The 19,868-nt window shown below is 37.2% G+C and overlaps 1 protein-coding gene across 2 annotated transcripts in view; it reads left to right on the top strand.

Moving 5' to 3' along the window:
• The window catches only part of GRID2 (glutamate ionotropic receptor delta type subunit 2), a 737,357-nt gene that overhangs the window by 515,058 nt on the left and 202,431 nt on the right, over positions 1 to 19,868 (top strand). For both annotated transcript variants that reach the window (XR_011324830.1, XM_069784511.1), the window contains exon 8: positions 7,044 to 7,163. Coding sequence is in view for 1 of the 2 variants with exons in the window: in XM_069784511.1 (XP_069640612.1) it covers positions 7,044 to 7,163 (120 nt within the window). In the remaining variant the exon portion in view is untranslated. The remainder of the gene's footprint in view (positions 1 to 7,043; positions 7,164 to 19,868) is intronic.

Here is a 19,868-nt window from a genome sequence, read left to right as displayed (position 1 = left end):
TCAAAATAACCACTTCTACTTTAGTATTAGAACTTACCATCTGAGCTGGAGTTTCAGGCAAAGTCTGGTAGCCCTACTAGCATCTCTAAATCTAGAAGTACTCCACCATGGAAAGGGCTGATGACTGTTTTGCATTACTATTATTTGCTTGCTTGTGTTGTCTGTGGATGTGAGAATGATCTTGTTCTCCTATATAAACATCCTTTATGCTGTTTCTCACCAGCATCTCGTCTTCCTTGCATCTCAAAGAGAGTTTATTCCATTCTTTGCCACAGTGTCCCAGCTATCCAGTTTATCTTCTTCCAATTCTGACCTCATAAAACGATGTCATTAATGAAACAAACTCCTTCTGTGACCTTTCACAGAAGAGCTGCACTGTGTTGAAGATCAATTTATGCAGCTCTTAACCCTGAAACATGAAAAGAAATGGCCAGGAGAAATATGAAAACATTCAAGAAGGCAGGAGCAAGTAGAAATTCCAGGGTTGTGGTTACCTTGCTAAAAAAAAAGAATCAAATGCTGAGGAAATTCCTGATATCTACAGCTAACTAGGCTAGCATCCTATTGCTTTGGGGTTTCTCTGCTATTTGAATGAGATGACTTTGATAAGAAGCCATTTGATTGGTGTAAACTGAATAATCCAAATACTCCATTGTCCTGGTTTCAGCTGGGATATAGTTAACTGTCTTCCTAGTAGCTGGTACAGTGCTATGTTTTGAGTTCAGTATGTGAAGAATGTTGATAACACTGATGTTTTCAGTTGTTGCTCAGTAGTGTTTAGACTATAGTCAAGGATTTTGCAGCTTCTCATGCCCAGCCAGGGCACCTGACCCAAACTGGCCAACAGTGTATTCCATACCATGTGACGTCCCATCTAGTTTAGGAACTGGGAAGGGGGGGGCAGGGAATCGCTGCTCGGGGACTGGCTGGGTGTCGGTCGGCGGGTGGTGAGCAATTGCCCTGCGCATCATTTGTACATTTCAATCCTTTTATTACTACTGTTGTCATTTTATTAGTGTTATCATTATCATTATTAGTTTCTTCTTTTCTGTTCTATTAAATCGTTCTTATCTCAACCCAGGAGTTTTACTTCTTTTCCTGATTTTTCTCCCCCATCCCACTGGATGGGGGGGAGTGAGTGAGCGGCTGCGTGGTGCTTAGTTGCTGGCTGGGGTTAAACCACAACATCCATATACTGCATTGTGCTGACAGATTAATTTCTAGAAGTAACATGCTAAAATTGAAAGTCAAAATTTAATCAAAAATGAAATACAGAAATTTCCTAGGTGTGTGTATGTCTGTACCATTTCAATCCCTAGGCAGAGGAAGGCTAAAGATTGCAGCTGAGAGCTGGAATTGCACAAGAAAGAGGAATTCTTCTTTAGTTTTGTGGTCTACTTTCCCTTTTGTTTAACTAAAGCACTCATGTAGAAGAACCTCAGGATCACAGCTGTGTGCTTTTGAAATTAAAAAGTTGGCATTAATGAATGTCTGATGAGGTATCAGAAAAACAATAAAATTAAAAAGTAATGAAAGGAAAAATAAAAAACATTTTATCTCTTCCTGAGAATGCTTCCATTTTCCATCTTGTTTTTTTTCTTTAAACATCTTTTCTCTCCTGTCCTCTTGGAACATCCTCTAAAATCAAGTGAAATAAAAAGGTTTTCTCAAAAACGTACTAGTTTTCCTGAATTTTGAAAGAAAACAGGAAAAAGTTACCATGTGGTATTTAAGTAGTTTCTGAATAAAAGGTTCTGCATTTTCATTTTGAAATCACCACTGTTTCAAAGATGTAGTGTGTAATGGAGTATCGTAAGAAGATACAGTTCAGGGTGAAGATGTATTCTGAGATTTATTAAATGCTCCTGGAAAAAGAACTTCCATCTTCTGCACAACTTTAACTCCACCTTCATAACGACCTGTATCGCAGAGCTGGAATCACCGTCTTGTCCCAGATTGTCCCTCACCTCAATGTAGTTTCAGTGGGTGTCACTTGTAGCCAAGTATGGTTTGGGGGGGGGGGGGGGGCGGGGCGGTAAGAGTTAAGGAAGAGATGCCTAATTCCAGCCTGCCTGCCTTAGAAAAGGACTAGCAACTGAAGTAGCTGTTCTGGCAGCAGCAAAGCGGAAGTGACGTTGCTATCTACTGCTGTGCACATCTGAGCTCTAGCTGTTAAAAAAGCAGGAAAAACCAGTTCCAGAGGAAGCTTTTTCTGGAAGAAAATCGAACTTCTAGAATCAGAGATCCAGAAACAGGAATATCTGGCAGTTTTAGCTGCAGAGGGAATCTCTCTCTGATTTCTAGAGGGGAAAATAAGGAAAGAGATGGGAAATCTCTATAAAGCTACACACTAAAGAAGGTAAGAGGAAGGGATGCTGGTGTTCTACCTGCAGCAGCAGTTGTTGAAAATAGAACTCTGGCGGTAAATAAACTGATTTCTTTATGATTAATGAGCTTAATAGGGAAGAGCAGGGAATGAGGGGGAATTAGAGTTTCAAACATTTCTTGAAATGGCAAAATAGCTGTCTGAATCATTCACTATTGTCATTTGTTACTTTCACAGTTGAACATTTGATTCCTGCATCGCTATTTCTACAAACAACTCCAGCTGATTGGAAAAAGTCTAAAAAAACATTTTAAGCCCACTACAATTACTAAAATCTAATATTTGTTTCTGCCCATTCTGGAACTGAATAAATAGTTAAATTCATCAGGAAATACAATCCTTCTAATGAATTTGGCCAGCTCTAGCTATTAGTTCTAAATTCACTTCTGTAATAGAAACTATCCCCAAACACATGCTCACTTGTTTATTTCTCAGTAAAGCTATTTTACAGTGAAAGAAATAAGTATTACCAGAAAATAATGCTACTGTTGGAAAAATTAATCTTCCCAAATAGCCTGAGAATAAATGTAAGTAGGATTATATGGAGGATCAACTCAGAAAAATGACATCAAGTGACTTCATATATCTTCTCTCACGCTTACCTGATCTCTTCCCAGTCATATTTGTTTAGCTCACTGACAAACAGCAAATTTTTAGTGCTTGCAGCGACATAGAGCCTATTCCTTTGTGGAAAATGCACTGTGCCTTGTGCTATTTCATGAATCATAGGTGGAATTGTCAACCAGTTCTGGTCTCGGAAATGTCACTGATGTTCAGTGGTGACATGCGAAAAAGATGCCAAATTGTTTTTCAGGTAATAGATCAGACTCTCTTTGCTAGCAGCTAAAAATCATGTGTTGAGAACGCCACAGTGTTTTCAATACCAGATTTTTTCAAGAATAAAATGTGAAACTTATTTAATGCTTTTAGCAGTTTTTTTCTGCCTGTAACCACAGTTTTTTTCCTTAATTGCAAAATAGCTAGTGTCTGAGCATAACTGTATTTTGAAAAAAAGAGGAAGTTTGAACAGGAACTGTGAGAGCAAGTACAATATTTTATAACTGATGATTGGCAAGCTGACATTCCCAAGTGAGGTCCTGACTGCTAGGGTAAATAGTGCTTTCTTCAGAGACTTACAGTATAGTAGTGCCTAAGCATATATAAACTGTAGTTTATCTTGCCAGTCTAGATGGGACTTGAGTAGGCTTTAACTACATTGCCAAGCTTTATAACAGCTCTGCGAAGCCCAGAGCAGTGATCAGAAATGTAAGTAAAACATTTTTGTCCTAACGACTGACATTTCACTCTTCAGTTTTAAATGTGTCAGGAAATTGCATGGTTGCAGCTCAACCTTAGAGGAATTTGAGAGAGTAGATAATAAATGTCTCTTCATTTTTCCCCAAATAGCATTGTTTCTGCAAGTTAAATGGAATGAAAAATTTCTTTGACTCTTACCCATTATCATAATTAACCCTAAAATAACTTGGAAAAATCTCATCAGGAAGTTACTGGATCAGTAGCTGTCGTACAGATGTCCATTTCCTCTGTGATCTCCTTTCACTATGCATTAGCAGAGGGATAAAACACATGCCATAAATCAAGTAAGTGCTTTAGAGGGATCCACATGGTGAAAGACTAAGCAGAATAATTGGAGCGGTGTCCTGAAACTCTTCCTAGGCAATACGCTGTCCCACTCCATCAGCCCTAAGCAACAAAGCAGACTCGTGTAGGCCTTGTAAAAAGGCTGTGTGGGACAATGAGGACTAGTAGAGAGCAATAACAGGATTGGCTGGCCTGCAGGTCCAGCAAGGTAGGTCCCAGGTAGAGAGGAGGCATCAGGACCTCCAAGAAGCCTCCTATCAGATTTAGTGTTGTTGTTGGTATTATACGGGTGGTTCTTCACTGTTTTGTCTTTCTGCCTCTGCCCTTTCCAAGCCAGGAGTGTTCTCATCTAAGCTGAGCTCTTATTACACTATTTGCAGATGTACACAGTCTAGGAAAGAAAGCTCTAATCAAAGACACCCTTACATGAGAAATTTTCAAAGCGTGATAAAATTGCCAAAATAGGTGAATGAGAAAAATTGTTGTTATGGTTACTGCTGCATTTCAGACAAATAAAAAGAACTAACAGACTTAGAGTTTGTATCTTGCCCCAACAGTTGCAGCCATTTAAAAATCAAGGTAAATAAACTTGCACAGTGGTTTTGGATAGAGATTCAATTCCAAAATATGGTAGGTAAGTTCTGTTAACCTGTACTATATGTTAGGGCCCGTGTATTTCCAAAGAATCCTGTGTTTTCTTAAAAAGTAGATTTCATTATTTCAAATGTAACTGAGGTGAAATACTTCTTCAAATTATCTTTATTTTTATCATATTTGTTCAAATACAGGCAAAGGTTATAAAAAATAAAAGAAGTTGACTAGAATTTTAAATTGGTGTCTCAAGTCTCAAAAAATCATTTACATTTTAGACATGATTCTGTCTTCATGTCCCATAAATTATTGGGAACACTTTCAATCTGGAAAATAAAATCACTTTAATTTTTCTATATTGAAAGTTCCCAATTTAAAACTACTTTTTCACAAAATAAGAAAAAAGAAAAACACTTTCTACTGTACAAAGCTTCTGTATTAACAGATTTTAATTTTTGTTGAATATTTCCTTTCTTTAATCATTTTGTTCTGGAGTTTGCCCTTCCTTTTTCCAGTCCTTGCTTGTGGCTCACTTGAAATCATGGTGCAGCTCAGAAGGTCTATAATGGTTTAATTATTTTTTCTATTTTACCTACCTCAGACCCACAGGTTTAATTCACATTGTCAGGGAAAAAGTTTTAGGAAGTAATATAGGAAATATGAAGTATAATGTAATAAAAGTAGTATACAGTAAGGGGTCAGAGTGGTGCAGGACTAGGAACAGGTGTACGCTGTCAGGGAGGGCAAGTCAGCCAGATGGAGGCTTTCAGGGGTCAGATGGGGATCCCAAGCCTTGCAGATCTGTGCTGCTTTGCAGGCATTTCTACATCACATGTACCATGAAATTCTGGCTTAATTAATCAAAAAGCCAGATGAGACTGTATGAGAAAAAAAGTATGTGAAACAGGTTTTATTTCTGGTTCGTGAATAGGATGTAGTCAAATTTAAGTTAGCAGAAAACATTTATATTCTGAAACTCAGTTATTTATCTAAGGATATGTTCAAGTGATTTTGCAGGTAAACAACGCAAGCTCACTCTGTCTTTGCTCTGAACCAGCCAGAGGTGTGCTAACCCCAATCTAAAAGCCATGAAAGGTGTGATTATTACAGGATTGTGTTCAAGCTAATAAGTAACCTCAGTGTCATGCTAACCATCAAAATTGTCTGGCTAGCTCTCACCAAGGAGCTGGAAATGACCTGGAGTCTTCCTGCAAAAGCCTGTGCAGATGTACCCTTAATCAGGATGTTGGTTTTTTCCTTTTATTTTTAATTTTCATTCTAGTATCTCTTCCAAAAAGTAAATATTATAAAAAGTTTTTAAAAAATTAAAAATATATGTACATACACAAAGTATTATCTTGTTTCTAACTGAAAATGGCACTTCATGGAATATTTATGTATTATTATTCCAGTTTTTTAGTTCAAATAATAAAGCTCTTAACTGTAAGAGCAATCACAACTGCAAAACTCTTGCTTTACCAGAGGCAGATTTTTTTTCTTGTACATACTTAAAATATTGTTCAAGTTTTTTTGAGGGAGTAGGGTAAACATCTAATTTTCCCTGAATCTGAAAACTGAAGGAATTTTGTAAGGCTAAAGGTTTTCATTGTAGGCATTTCACGTGGCTCTGTTGATTTTACAGTTCAGGTCATTGCAGTTCTTATACAACGATGAAATGTGTGTCATGTTGAATTAACCCTGGAATATATTTTGAGTATTGCTATGGCATGTACAGCCCTTTCAACTCTGATTCTTTATAGTAAATATTCACTGTTTAATCTTTAGTATTTTAACCCCTTCTGACAAAAATGTAAAAAAATAAAAGCAAGCTTGAAAATACACTGCACTGCTGCTCATGTCATGCATTCTGAGTGGTAGACAAGAATTGTGGAGGAAAACAGAAAAATCAATATATTTAGCTAGACAAGCCCCTCTTCATTTGTGTGGATCACTTGTGTTGGGCTCAAAAAACATCTAAATTTATCCAAAACTCAACCTGATCTTATGTGGAAATCTCTTCTGGGTGAGAAACATTGGTGGGGGGAAGCAAAAATAAACAAACAAACAAAACTAATTTTTATGCAATTTTTTAATATATATTTGTCTTCAGTTTTGCTTCCAATAAAATTAGTTGCAAAACTTTTTTTTTTTTAATGGGGCTAGAATGTCTATACATATATACTGATGGGCCAAAGAAAAATTGGAGTGCAAATACACTAAGACTATTGCTTGTATTGCATCTGCTTAGCATTGCTGAGTGATTCTTCTGTGAAGAGCTTAAATGATGCAGGAACAATTTAGGCTTCAGAATTTCAAGGGAAATGTGGTCTTTGGAAAACTGTCCTAGTTCTGGTAGTTGTGTATGTATTCTGCATGTTTAGTGCACAAATCCCTTGGAGAAACAAAAGGTTATTAGAATTGTCTACTTCTGAGTTTTCACTCCGTTGTCCTTTTTTTCCAATAGGGTGGAGTAAATGGCTTGACTGGAGAACTGGAATTTGCAGAAAATGGGGGGAATCCCAATGTGCATTTTGAAATTCTGGGGACAAATTATGGAGAAGATCTTGGCAGAGGCATCCGCAAGGTGAGGCTACATATATTCAAACAAGAGACTATCTTCACTGTTTTTTTAAAAACCTTTCTTGTGTTCTATGTTAGTAGAAGATGGCAGATAACATGCTGTTGTGTATCATTAAGAGGAGTAAGAAATGGGAGAAGTCTTGGAACTTCTAGGTACCCATCTATTTTATTATTGCAAAGAGGCTTTGCAGTTGGTTGTGTTGATCAAGGTGTGGTTTGTAATACAGACTGTCAAGCTGCTGGTCGACTGTCCCAAAAGACCAGTGAAAGCTGTTGTTTTGTAACCCTTGCAACCCATTTCCAAAATAGCAAATTTTACATTGGGTTATGTTTAGAGCACCCAGAATAGCACTTGATACTTATGGTCAAAGGGGGCTGCTGCAACTGTTAGGTGATTAAAATTCATAGGTACAGAAAGAGAAAATCTGTTGTAACATAGACAAAATTTCTGTAATCTCTCGTCCTCATGAAATAAGTACCTGATGTTTTAGTAGAAATTAACTTTTACAGAATAAGTGTAATGTTATGTATTCAGCTGCCAGACACAGTCCAAATACTTGGACTTAGATTGTTTGAGGAAATGACGTACATCTCCAGCAAAATTACGTTTTCTTGGTATTTTGGTTTTGCTAGTCTGTAAAAATAAATTTGTCCTGTGGTAAGGAATGGTGGAAGCAGGTCTCTATTTGCAATGTGTGTCCTTAACTTTGGACAACTACCCATCTGGGATGACAAAAGTAGCAAAAATCTTATAATACCTCTTAGGAAAATAAAAGACTAATAGGCTTTTCCAAGAGCAACTCTCCTTCAAAGACAGACCTCCTGAAAGATAATACCAAGATCTCTTTATTTAGTGTATTGGATCACACTGGTTTTTGTGAGGAACCTGCAATGATTGTCTGAAAGCAAACGACAGAGAAAGTTATCTTAATGTATGTAAACTGGTTCCCTGTGTCAGTGTCACTATATGATGGAGTACATCATTTGTCTGCATACCTTCTGCAGTAACAGATAAGTGCTTTGAAAGAAGGGAGAGATAAATAAGAAGTTAAAAGTGTCTCTACACTCCTGAAATTTCTCATCTGTTATTCATTGGAATTGTTATTCCATTCCTGCTGTTTCATCTGTTGTCAATACCTTAATGTACACACGTGCCTATAGTTATGTCACCTTGAGCAGAGATCTTGACAGATATTTCAGAAACTAAATGGAGCTGGATCTTGTTGATATTTGGAGGCGCGCTTCGCAGTCTTTAGGCAAGCAGAATGTTGGATGAGACCTTTCCCTTACCTATAAATTCAGTCTGTTTTGACATATTTTGACTTGATTTATTTTCCATGCTACGCATTAAGGAGCTATTTATTCTTTAGAGCAACCAGGTAGTCCTTCCTAAGACAAATCTGTATCTCTACATTTAATCTAATTGGTTAACTTTGGCTGGTTTTCGACTTCAGACCTGTCTGGGTGAATGCCTGACCGAAGCATTAAATTGCGTTCTTCCATTTCACAAAAAGTTAGAAGAGAGACCCACAGAAAAGTCTTGGAAATATAGAAGCACAAAAAGACTTCCTAGCCTTTCTAACTCTTTTCCGATGGTATAATTTAGATGTATGGTACAAATTTAAACTATGGTACAGTTTACTTTTAAAGAAGAGATTAATGACCATGGGCACAAGTAAGTTGTGCAAAACAATGAGGTAGTACAAACAGGCTTTTTAAACCTTCCTTGTTTACCCTTTATCATAGTTCAAGGACAGAGACATTCACTGCTTTGAAAGGAAATAGATTTGAAGTTGGTCAAAGAGAATAGAATTTTGCACAGAATATAATTAGACCGTGAAACTCAGTGTCACAAGGCCATGTTCAAGAGAAAAGCAAAGTTAAAAAGTAAGATACTGAAAGTATGTATTTTTTATGTTTGCCGAGATAAGCATTCAAAATTAAATATAGAGATTATAAGAAAATTTCCTATTGAAGGTTGGACTATAAATGTCTATCCTTAGAGTTTTGTGATGCACTACAGATGGTTAAAAAGAAGAACCTGTCCAGAGCAGAACAGATTTAATCTGTTCCAATTTTTTTTCTAAACAGCATTCAGTGATCCAGAGAAAGCTTTAGAAAGAATCCTGGTGTAGAGAAAAGAATTTTCTTTAGAAAGAAATTTCTGTTTATATTGTGAGAATGTGATAATTGTTCTTGGAAGTGTCTTTCAAAATAATTTTCAAAGTAATTCCAATTATATATTGTAATTTTTTTACACTAAATTGAATAGTAAAAGGATTTAAAATAAATATGGCATTTATAATCAATGTCACAATGTTAAAAAAACAAGCTGGGGATCCTAAAACATTTACATCAGAGGTAGAGAAAAAAATTTTTAGAGGGAAAATGCCATATGTTCATTTTACTCTTTTGACAAAAGTTCACATATTTTATCTTTGATTAGGTTTTACTTTACAGTGTATAAGCCACTAGTGTTGGAAGCAAATCACAATAATTACAGGAGTGAGATATATTTTTGTTAGCTACACTAATTAAAGTGCACTTCAGATTTTCACATATTTAGTGGTCTGACTACAGAACTACCTAACCATTTTTATTTCTCAACTCTAGTGGAAGCAGCTGCAATTAGCAGACTGACTGAAATTTCTAAACAAATGCATCTTCCCTAATTAACATGTTTCCAAGTGCTTTTATAGCAGATAATGAAGGGTGAAATCATGACAAAAGGCCCATTGAAGTCATTGGGACCAGAAGCTCACACCAAGTCAAGTATGTAAAGATTTCTTCCCTCCCCCCCTCCCCGCCCTGCCCCGAGGAACAATCAATTGATTTTAGTTAAACCAAGTAAAATTTTAAAATGCATTCGAATTTTTCAAGAGTCCAAATTCTGCTTGAAGTCAGTTCTGTCTGAGTTCTGGAGTCATTTGGTTACTTCTCAGAAGTTCACTTATATTCACAGGTTAATATTGCTAGGACTCAAAAAAAGCAGACAGTTTAGTGAACACCAAGAATTCATGTTTAAGTTTGTTTTTATTGCCCAAATTAAGCCATGTATCTAGCAGAAACTGTCTACAAGTCCTCTCCTTCAACTTTCATGAGCTACTGTCATATGTGGAAAGCAGTGGGAGCATTCATGTGGAAGTTCATTGTGTTGGGAGTCCTTCATCTAGTGACAAGTTAGCAAATTCAGGAGTGGGGTTTGCCTGAAATACAAGTTTTGTACCCTTATGTCTGTAAACGCTATCCATCACCTTGCAGACCACAGATCGCTTAGGTTATATGTGTTGCCAGAGTTGGGTACTTGGAGTAATACAGTCAGATCACTGCCAGATAGTGATTTTATTGACACCAGTGGTGTTACCATCCCAAAGGAACTGCAGAAAAACTCTTGCTTTTACACATCATGCTGTGGCTTGCATTTGTGCAGATATAGTTATATTCAATGGGAGACATGGGTGTATTTCTGACATTTCTCTGTTGGCATTTGTCTGTTGGTATTTGACATTTGAGTATGTGTTCTTTGACATTTAAATTTCAATGCAATACTTTTATCTATACTGTTGAAATAAAAGCTGCTATTCCTGCGAATAACCATCCAACAAACAAATGAACAAAAGGCGGTTGATAGCTCAGAGGAGTACTGTCTTATATCTTAGTGGCATACAAAACAGCACTGCAGAAATAAAGTGGTGTTCTTGTTGTTTCCAGTGCTCCTTGTAGTTCAGAATGGGCTCATCCTCAAAGGCTCTGTGCTACACCTTTTGAAGTTTAGAGGACTTTCTTCCTGTTCCCACACTGGTTTTCTTACCATGTGTGGACATTTGGAAATTGTGGTGCGTTTTGCTCTGCCTCCATATCCGTTAGCAAACACCCACCTCCTGTGTGTTTCTCCTCTCTTCTAAAGAAGATTTCTGTCATTTACTCCCAGTAGGGGAATAAGATGACACACCATGCTCTCGCATCCCTTCCTCGCTGCACCAGGATGTCCATGTCAAGGCTTTCTTTGCATTCAGGACACCTAGGGATGTTTTGGAGTAAGGATAGGGCTGTGGGCGTGCAGGAAAACAGATACCCTGGGTGGGGCACCTGGGTAACCCAGGAGGCTTTGAGCCCTCCGCATTCGTCCAGTAGGGTTGTAGGGGTCTGTCCTAAATTATTTTAATTTGATGACCTTAAGGAGGAAATATTATCTATTTTAATCCAAGAGATATCTGTAGTGTGAGGCGTTTCATGTGAATGTAGTTGAAGGCCTTTGGCCATAATGCCTGACGGATGTGTTGTTCTTCTCTCCCTCTGCCAGTGCGAATGGCAGGACCTTCCCTGTGGAGTCAATGCATGCAGGTTTTTCTTTCATGGATTATTAAGAGTTACGTGGAACATTCTATAGTTGTGCTATTTATTCAGAGACAGGAAAATGTATTGCATTTTTTGTTTTCATTCTAGTAAAGTAATTGCTACTTCCACTTCATCTGAGAACAGTTGTTGATTGCAATAGTGGCATTGCTTTGTTATTCAGCATATAATTTTTTCTTACGTTTGCATCATGAAGCAACATATATTCCAAGTGTATATTTTGATCTTGGGGAAGTTGCTGTCTCTTCTTATAAAGTTAAAAATTATTTTTTGCATATTTTATCTCTTATTCCCTTTTGCTTCATTAGGTAAAAAAAAGAAGTTATACAGCTCTGCTGACACTTACTAACTAACACTATTTAATAACCAAGAGTGGACAAAGTATTTTCTGCTTGGTTAGCTTCTTGAGGTAAATGATGGGTTCACCTGTTCCCTTTGTGATCGTGATCAAAGGTAGAGCTCTGTAATGTGATTTTTAAAATGTATATATATCAGCACCTGGTACTTCAAGCTGTGATCTGTTTCAGCTGTTTCTAAAGGCTGACATGCTAATTTATGATGTGACTGAAAGACATACTTGCAATTTACAGAGACATTATTATTGATGGTATATTTTCTAGTGCGTTGAAAATAAATGTCGCTGTGTCTGACTGCTTTGCCTCTAGTGTTGATAGAAAAGATGGACCTGTCACAGTACTAACATGATGCTCTCTCTAAAGCAACTTTTAATACATAAGCAGGCTGCTAGAAATGAAATAAACTACTTGGTACTAAAGGTAAAGAGGTAATTAAATACTTTGGTGAACTGGGACCTGCTGTTCCAGTTCAGCACAGTGCTTAAATCTGCTGTAAACCTGCTGGAGAGTACCATTTCTTTCCTTTATTTAGTGCTATGCAATAGATGAAGATACGGTGACTGATTCTCTACTTTCTGCTAACTTCTGCAAATCTTTTGTGAAATTTCAGTGAAATTTAATTTGGCTGGAAAGTGTTGGGAATTTACATGTTATCAGAATGAAACTAGCGTTAGTAGAGAACTGTGATTTACTTGAAAGTGCACTTCTGTTTAGCTTAAAAGTCAAACTAAATGCTTATTTGAGTCTAATGGAAAATGGAAAAAAGCTTCTATCCATAATTGTATTCCTGAATTTTAGAAAATTTAAAAGTTTAAAAAATTTCCCTCTCTTTGTTTTTGAGTAAAGCATTTTCTTTTAAAATCTGAGACTGCAGAGAGACAGACTGACTCAAAGTAATCAATAGTGTACCATCTGGAGAATTTGTCAAGTTTTGGACACTCTGAATCAGATGGGGGTGGGGGAAAATCTAAATCTTGGTGCTGGACTGTTCAGGTGCCTGCTCGGACCCCAAGCTGTTTGTCTGGATGAGTGAGTATTTCAGTGTTCATGCCAAATGCAGAGTAAAGAAGCCAGAGGTGGATTCAGTGGCTTGGTGGATACTTCCACAGGAATATGGAACACCAAGGTTCAAGTCCTCCTTCTAGTGATCATTAATAAATGCAGAGCAGAGCTGCTACTACAGGCAGTCTTATGAGCAACCTGTTCCTTGTGAATTATTCACCTGTGGAGCAGGACATCCACCAGGAATACATGAGAGCCAGGATCAGGTTTATGAGCAAAATCACCCAGGACTCAAACTCCAAACTAATGCCCACAAAGCCAAGGCAAACCTAGTGCAATAGAGACATATTATCTTACCTATTTCTCCTTAGAAGCAGCACAATCAGCCATGTCTGCTAAGCTCCAGTATGCTCAGGCATTTGAACATAGCGGGACCTGTTGTAAAACAGAAATGTGATTTTAGTCTGTAAGACAAGCTGGTGTCCAGATTTCCCAGTCTAGAATAAGGTTAGGTGCCTGGGTTAAAATTCAACTGTCCTGGTTTCAAATAATTAAGATAGAGGTTTATCCAGTTTTCAGCATGTAGGGTGGATCGCTTTTAGCAGGGACATTTACAGGGCTAAAGGAGTGGGATTTGAACCACCCAAAAATCTTTCGAACCTCTGAGTAACAGCAGCACTCCGGAGTGAAGAGGGGTTTGATCCTGCATTGGGAACAGTGGGGGAAAAGGGAAAATGTAGGGTGGAGGAGGGGAGAGTGCAATGGGACCCTGGGGAGAAGCATTGATGCCAAACAGAAATTCCCCTTGGGACCTTGGTGCTCTGTAGTATTTCTCTTGGCAATTTTGGCAGGGATGAGTCCATCCCTCTTTTGCTCGGAATTTTCATTCTTGTCAAAACTGATATGAATGTTCTTACTGAAAACGGCTTTCAGTGGATTGGGAACTGCCTGTTTTGACTGATTGCTTTCATTAGCTAGAGACAAATCTTTTTTATGCACTTTAAATTATATAGTTTCATGGTTTTTATTCATTTTTGTTCATTGGGATAAGAGGTTACATTTTACCCATCTCCTGTCGAAAAATGCAGTTGTCTTGACAGCAAAGAACAGGAGAAATATTTTCCATTTTCAAAGTTGTGTTTTTAATTTCCTTTAATATCTTGTTATGACAATGGAAACTTGAGAAAGATCAGTCAAAAAATAATACAAAAAAAAGCGCTAGGAATTCTATTAGTAACTCCTGTTTTCTGTTGATGCTGCTAGGCAAGTGCCTAACCACAGAGGCTCCTGTGTGTTTATTCTGTGCTTCAAAATGGGCATAAGAGCAAAGAATGATACGGAACTTAATTCATTTATTTTTTTGCAGCAGAGATTTTTTTTGTCCTGAAAAATTTTGAATAGCAGAAATAGGGTGGGTGGGTTTTTTAATAACTACAGTGGGAAAGATAATTTGGATTTGAATGTTGGTCAGGTTAATGTAGCGTGTGAAACTTGATTTGTATTCATTAGATGGTTTTCCTTCATTTTGGGGTTCTTCTCTTCCCCTTGAACTGCTTGCAGTCGGCTGCAGGTCAGCCAGGCCAAGGGATTATTTCACTTTTGTTTTTCCAAATTTGATATTTGCAACTAGTAACCCTTTACAGTTTTCGGTATGATTGGTTGGGCCACTTCTGAAATAACTTTACTATGGTTATATGGCTTTTTCTTCTACTTGAATAGCTGTGAAAGCCTCCTGGTGAACATGGATCTACAGAACTGACTGGCAAGTTGTGGTGAATTTTTATCCTCAAATACTTCAGCTGAGCAAATTAGCTTTGTAAGTCTCTTCAGAGATCTGAAGTGCTTGGGAACTTTGAAGTGCCTCAAAACTGACATTTTGAATAATGTCAGAAGGAACTGTGTATGATTTAAGAATGGACTTAATGCTTCATTGACCTCTCAGGCAGTAATGCTTCTATGCAATTTTGGAAATCCCATTAGAGACTTCTCTTCACCTTTAAGGGAGCACTCAGTGGGTGCTGCTTCAAGAATGTGGTTCATCATCCTTGAAATTAATAGGATAAAACACTTAGCTCAACTTGGAATTACTTGTTTTAAGGTGGGGATTCTCAATTAATTATAGATGCCTTTCAGAATTAAAGTTTTCAAAAGTTTTCAATGCTTGTTTTTTGCTCTTTAGAGTTGGTTTGTTTTCGATCAAAGCTATCATCTGATGAAAATTGCTTCATTTCACTAATACTTGTAACTGGAACAAACACACATTTTCCAGTAGCGGGAAGAAGTAATAAGTGCATTTAACCCTCCATTAATCCAAAAGAAGGGGGTGTTGTAGCTAATTTGTTATATGAAGAGGGACATAATAACTATATCTTCAGCAAGTTAAATATTTCCATCCAAATTTGGATGTAAATGGGGTATCCTAGTAAAAAAATTAATAGTAATTGGAAAACCATGTAGACAGGAGAGAGGGATGATAAAAAATTGAGCTGCTTTTAACAGGAGGCATGAAGAGATGGTAGTAGGAAATGGGTCATTTAGCTTTAGCTTTTGAGGGTGGTAAAGGGTATTGTTCAGTTCTCAGAATTAAGACGTCAATGCACAGCCTTGGAAAGGCTGATATGTCTAAGGGTTATAACTGATCTTAGTCCATAATACGTGGAAGTAGACCTACACATATTTCACAAGATTTGATAAATTGTTTGGGTTTTTTGGTTTTTTTTTTCAAGAACCACAAGCCAAGACTGACACAATTAGATGGCCTGCTATGTCCTGCCAACCATGTCTCCCCACGATAATGAATCATAGAACTGTAGAACAGCCCAGGTTGGACTTCAAAGATCATCTGGTCCAACCTTTCAATAAATTGTTTCTAATTTGCACATTTTGCAAGGGAGTTCTCCTTGAAGGCTGTGTTATCTTGTAGGCTGATAAATGTCATATAAGCCCCTGAAAGGCCTGGAAGGCTCATATTCATCAAAACTTTGCTGGTACAAGTTGTAAAGTAGGCAGAACTGTCTTCTTTTACAGGAAGATCTCTTTGTTCCAAGCTAGTCTATTAGCAGGAAATTATGAAAATGTGTCTTATTAGACACTGAATTATTCATGTATAGCAGAGATGAAAGCAAGTTGGTTTGGGTTTTGTTTATTTGGGGGTTTTTTTGGGTTGTGGGGTTTTTTTGTTTTGTTTTGTTTTTTGTGGAAAGACTTATTTCATTAAGCATGATGCTGAATGATATTATGTTGACATTATTAGGCAGTATCTTCCTGCAGTGGTATAAGCGGCCTTGATAAGGCCAATGACCTTTGCATCTGTGGCCATAGGGTATTCAATGCCACTTTCTACTAAAGCAGAGAGAACCCAAAGCCAAACATTTAATCCCCTGAGTCCTCCCTCCACAGGCTGTGGGATCTAGAGGAGCTAGCCAAGTTATAAGCTGATTGGGAAACTGGTACTCGAACTCAGTGAAAGTGCAGGGCCTGTGGATTTCCACTGAGAACACCTTCTATATATCTGTGTGTGTGTATATATATGTGTATATATATATATATGTAGTGTCTACCATCCTCCACCTCCACAGCCGTGGGAGTAGATTTGCAGTGGGCAGGAATGTGAAAACCATCCATGAAGCTGCTAAAGGCTCCCAAATTCATCAGAAGGACGTAGGCATCTATAGGCAAGTGTCAGACAGAGTTACATTAGCAGAGTCAAGGGTCAGCTGTCCCCTGGTGAAGGAGAGTGGTGCCCACCAGGGAGAACAGTTTGAGACAATGGGGAGTATCACGTTTGGGTTGGACCAGAAAATCCGTGTGGGTACAGTGGTTAGCTAAAGGGAGAGAGGAGAAATGATGCGTCAAAGTGTGGAAATTGCTTTCCACTGTTGTTAGCACAACATAGCTGAAAGTACAGTAAATCTTTGTTTGTTGTGGTGTTTTTAAGACAGATAAGAAACTAATAGCAATATATGGGAAGACAGAGAGAAGCATCCCTGTGATTTCAACTTGGATGCTGTATCATTGTTTATAATGTACTGTAGTTTCCAGCTAAATTACTCAGCTCATGTATTTCAAAATATGGCGGAGTTTACTAAGAATAAATCATCATTTGTAAAGGAAAAGTTTTCAATTATATTGTTTTATCTGCCAAAAGATCTTCAGAAGTAAAAGTGCTATGTCATTTTGTCTCAATATTGCATTCATGGCAATACTGAGATATGTTTCCCATAAAGTGATCATAGCTGTATCCTGCAATTAAAAGAAACTTAAAAGTGACTTCTAGAGATAAACAGTTACTTCTTTGTAATTGGTAGGGGCCACCTTCTTGTGCCTTTTAAGTTCTTTACAAATAATAAAGACAAGGATGATGAAGCTTTCGATGACTTCATAATATTTATAGCTCTTTCATAGTGTTGAAAGATTTTTATGATTCAGCCTTAAAATTACAGTGCTCAGATTTTTGCCTGTTCTAAAGTTATGATATAATGCCTTAATCAAAGGGTAAATTACAATAAAAATTAATAATAAATACTCTTGTCATGGTGTATTCCTGCTTTAAAATGCACAGCAGAAGTAATAGAAAAAGTGACACGTATTAAGTCTCAAAGACTTTACATTTTCATCTCAGTAAACAGAATGAATTTAATTTGATAGAACCTCTTTTTCTGAAAAATAAAGCTTTTCAGGAAATTGTAAGCTCTAACAAGGCTTTGAAACACTTTAGGCTAGAAGTAAATAGGGGGAAATACCATGTTTTAAGGAATTTGGCAAGGTGTGTCTGGCGCCCGTGGGAGATGTCTGTTAGAAAATAGCCTCATTATTACTTCCAATACTACTTCTCTCCATTTCTCAAAACCTGTGAAAATTATTATGGCCATTTCTTTCTTAAGTATAGCAGTGGATAGAATATTTTCCTTGTGTAAACAGAAAAGGATAGGATGGGATAAATTGCAGATGGTCTTCTGTTGAAATTTGAGCTCAAATTAACTTTAATTTTGGTTATATATGTAAAGCTTTTATGACTTGGTTTAGAAAAATGTAGCGTAATATACCAAAACCTGCATGTTTGTTTAAAAAAAAAAAAAAAAAAATTGAAGTTGATAACATTTGGATTTAAACTAATAACTTGAACATATTTGCAGTTGGCAGAAACATATGTTGAGAGTAAAGTACATGGTACAGGAAATGGTGTCTCCCTTAAACCCCTGGAAATAAAGCCCCCTGTTTTTTCATGGACTTATCTGATATTTCTGTCTAGGAGAGAGGGATAAAGAAGCCAAAGCAAAACCAGAGATTAGGAGCCAAGCCACGGCTAGAGCAAGAAAGAGTTCTTTTGCTATGGCTGGGCCATTCTCTGTTTCATGAGTGATCCCAGTGTTATGGCAGATATTGCAATCTCTTCTCTGTTACTGCCACACCCTGCTCTCCTGTGCTAATAATCGTGCTACCCTTTATGTGTATTATCTTTGGCAGTTTTGTGTGCTTTCAATTCATTTACCTGCTGCTTTGCCTCTGTATTTCTTCCATCTCGTCTTTGCTTCCTCATGGTTTCTCTTGAATCTCAGATCTAGTCTCATCTTTGCTGCATTTTCCTGATACACGCTGAACCAGGCTGCTTCTGCACCTTATCTAGTCATAAAACTGTTAGTCTGAAATGCTGGGTTTGGTTTTGGGGGTTTGGTTTTTGTTTTTTTTTAATGCACTTTTATAATAATTAATGTACTTATAGCTCATAAAAATCTGACTTGAAATATGCATTGTACTGCAGTGCCTTAATAATGAGCCTTAAGTGTGTTATATGAATATTTTCATGCAACGTGCAGTTTGTATACACCTCTACTGATTTTGCATTATAACTTGATTGCTCTTAAAAATAATAGATTATATTTTAAAGTCTTATACTGGTGTTTTGCATCATTTTGGCTCTAGAATGTTTCAGTACTCTAAACTTATTAGTATTCTGAATTAGTACTCAGGTACTCTTAGCTCTCTAAATTTATTAACTACTGATAAAATGTGTGTTTTCCCCATTCAATGTGCATGTCTGAGATCTCATTAGTCAGTTTATTTTAAGCCGTGTATTATATTACTTGAGACAAATATTTGACATAAACATGCACAGTAAGAAAATAAATATTTTAGATAGGATCTAGTTAAATAGCATATATCCATGATTAAACCACATTTATCACTCACTGGAACAGTGTCAATTAATGCAATTTTCTTAAAATATTTATTAACTTCTTAAAGGGGGTATCAGTCCCACTCATGCCACAGAGGTTAAACAGTTTTATAAACTCTTTTTCCTTGTATCCATTCGTGTATACATTAAGAGTTAACTTCATCTTCCTATTTATCTTTGCACTGCAGCAACTACCTTGCCTTGCAATCCCTGGACCAGCCATCCAGGCCTGCTGCTAGGTGTATGTTTCTTGCTGCTTCATTAATTTTTTTTCCTCAAGTTACAAGTTCTGCTTCTGATGTTGGAGATTGCCTGAGCCTGCTTTGTCTTGCAAAGTGCGTCACAAGTAATGTTGCATTAGCAAAGAATAGTGTCTGAGAATTCCCATGCTTTGCTGCAGGGATGTAGGCAATGGCATAAAATGCAGGAAAAGTTCATTTGTGCACTGGAAAAACCTGCTCAGAAAAGGTTACAGGAGGGGTAGTCCAAACTTTGAATTAGACAGGAGGTCCAATTCACTGTCAGAGCAGTTTTGCTCACACAGTGGATTTTAGCTAGTGGGGGGGGTCAGTGGGTATAATTCCACAAAGTTTATTCCAGAATGGGGCTACAACCTGGAAAATGAAGTGCACATGGATAGATTTTTATGTTATCCTGTAACAGCCTGTTGCAGAGGAAGGAACAGGTAAGGTGGAATTTCTGTTCTACAATGGTAATGATATAAGCAAATGTTTTATACAAAGCCCAATCTACAGTACTTGGATAGTCAATATGTCTGGTTTCTAGCAGAAAGATTTTAAAGTACAGCCTTTAGGTCAGT

Source organism: Haliaeetus albicilla, chromosome 1 (assembly GCF_947461875.1).
Source record: "Haliaeetus albicilla chromosome 1, bHalAlb1.1, whole genome shotgun sequence".
In the NCBI taxonomy this organism is placed as follows: Eukaryota; Metazoa; Chordata; class Aves; order Accipitriformes; family Accipitridae; genus Haliaeetus; species Haliaeetus albicilla.
This window is presented reverse-complemented; position numbering and strand designations above follow the sequence as displayed.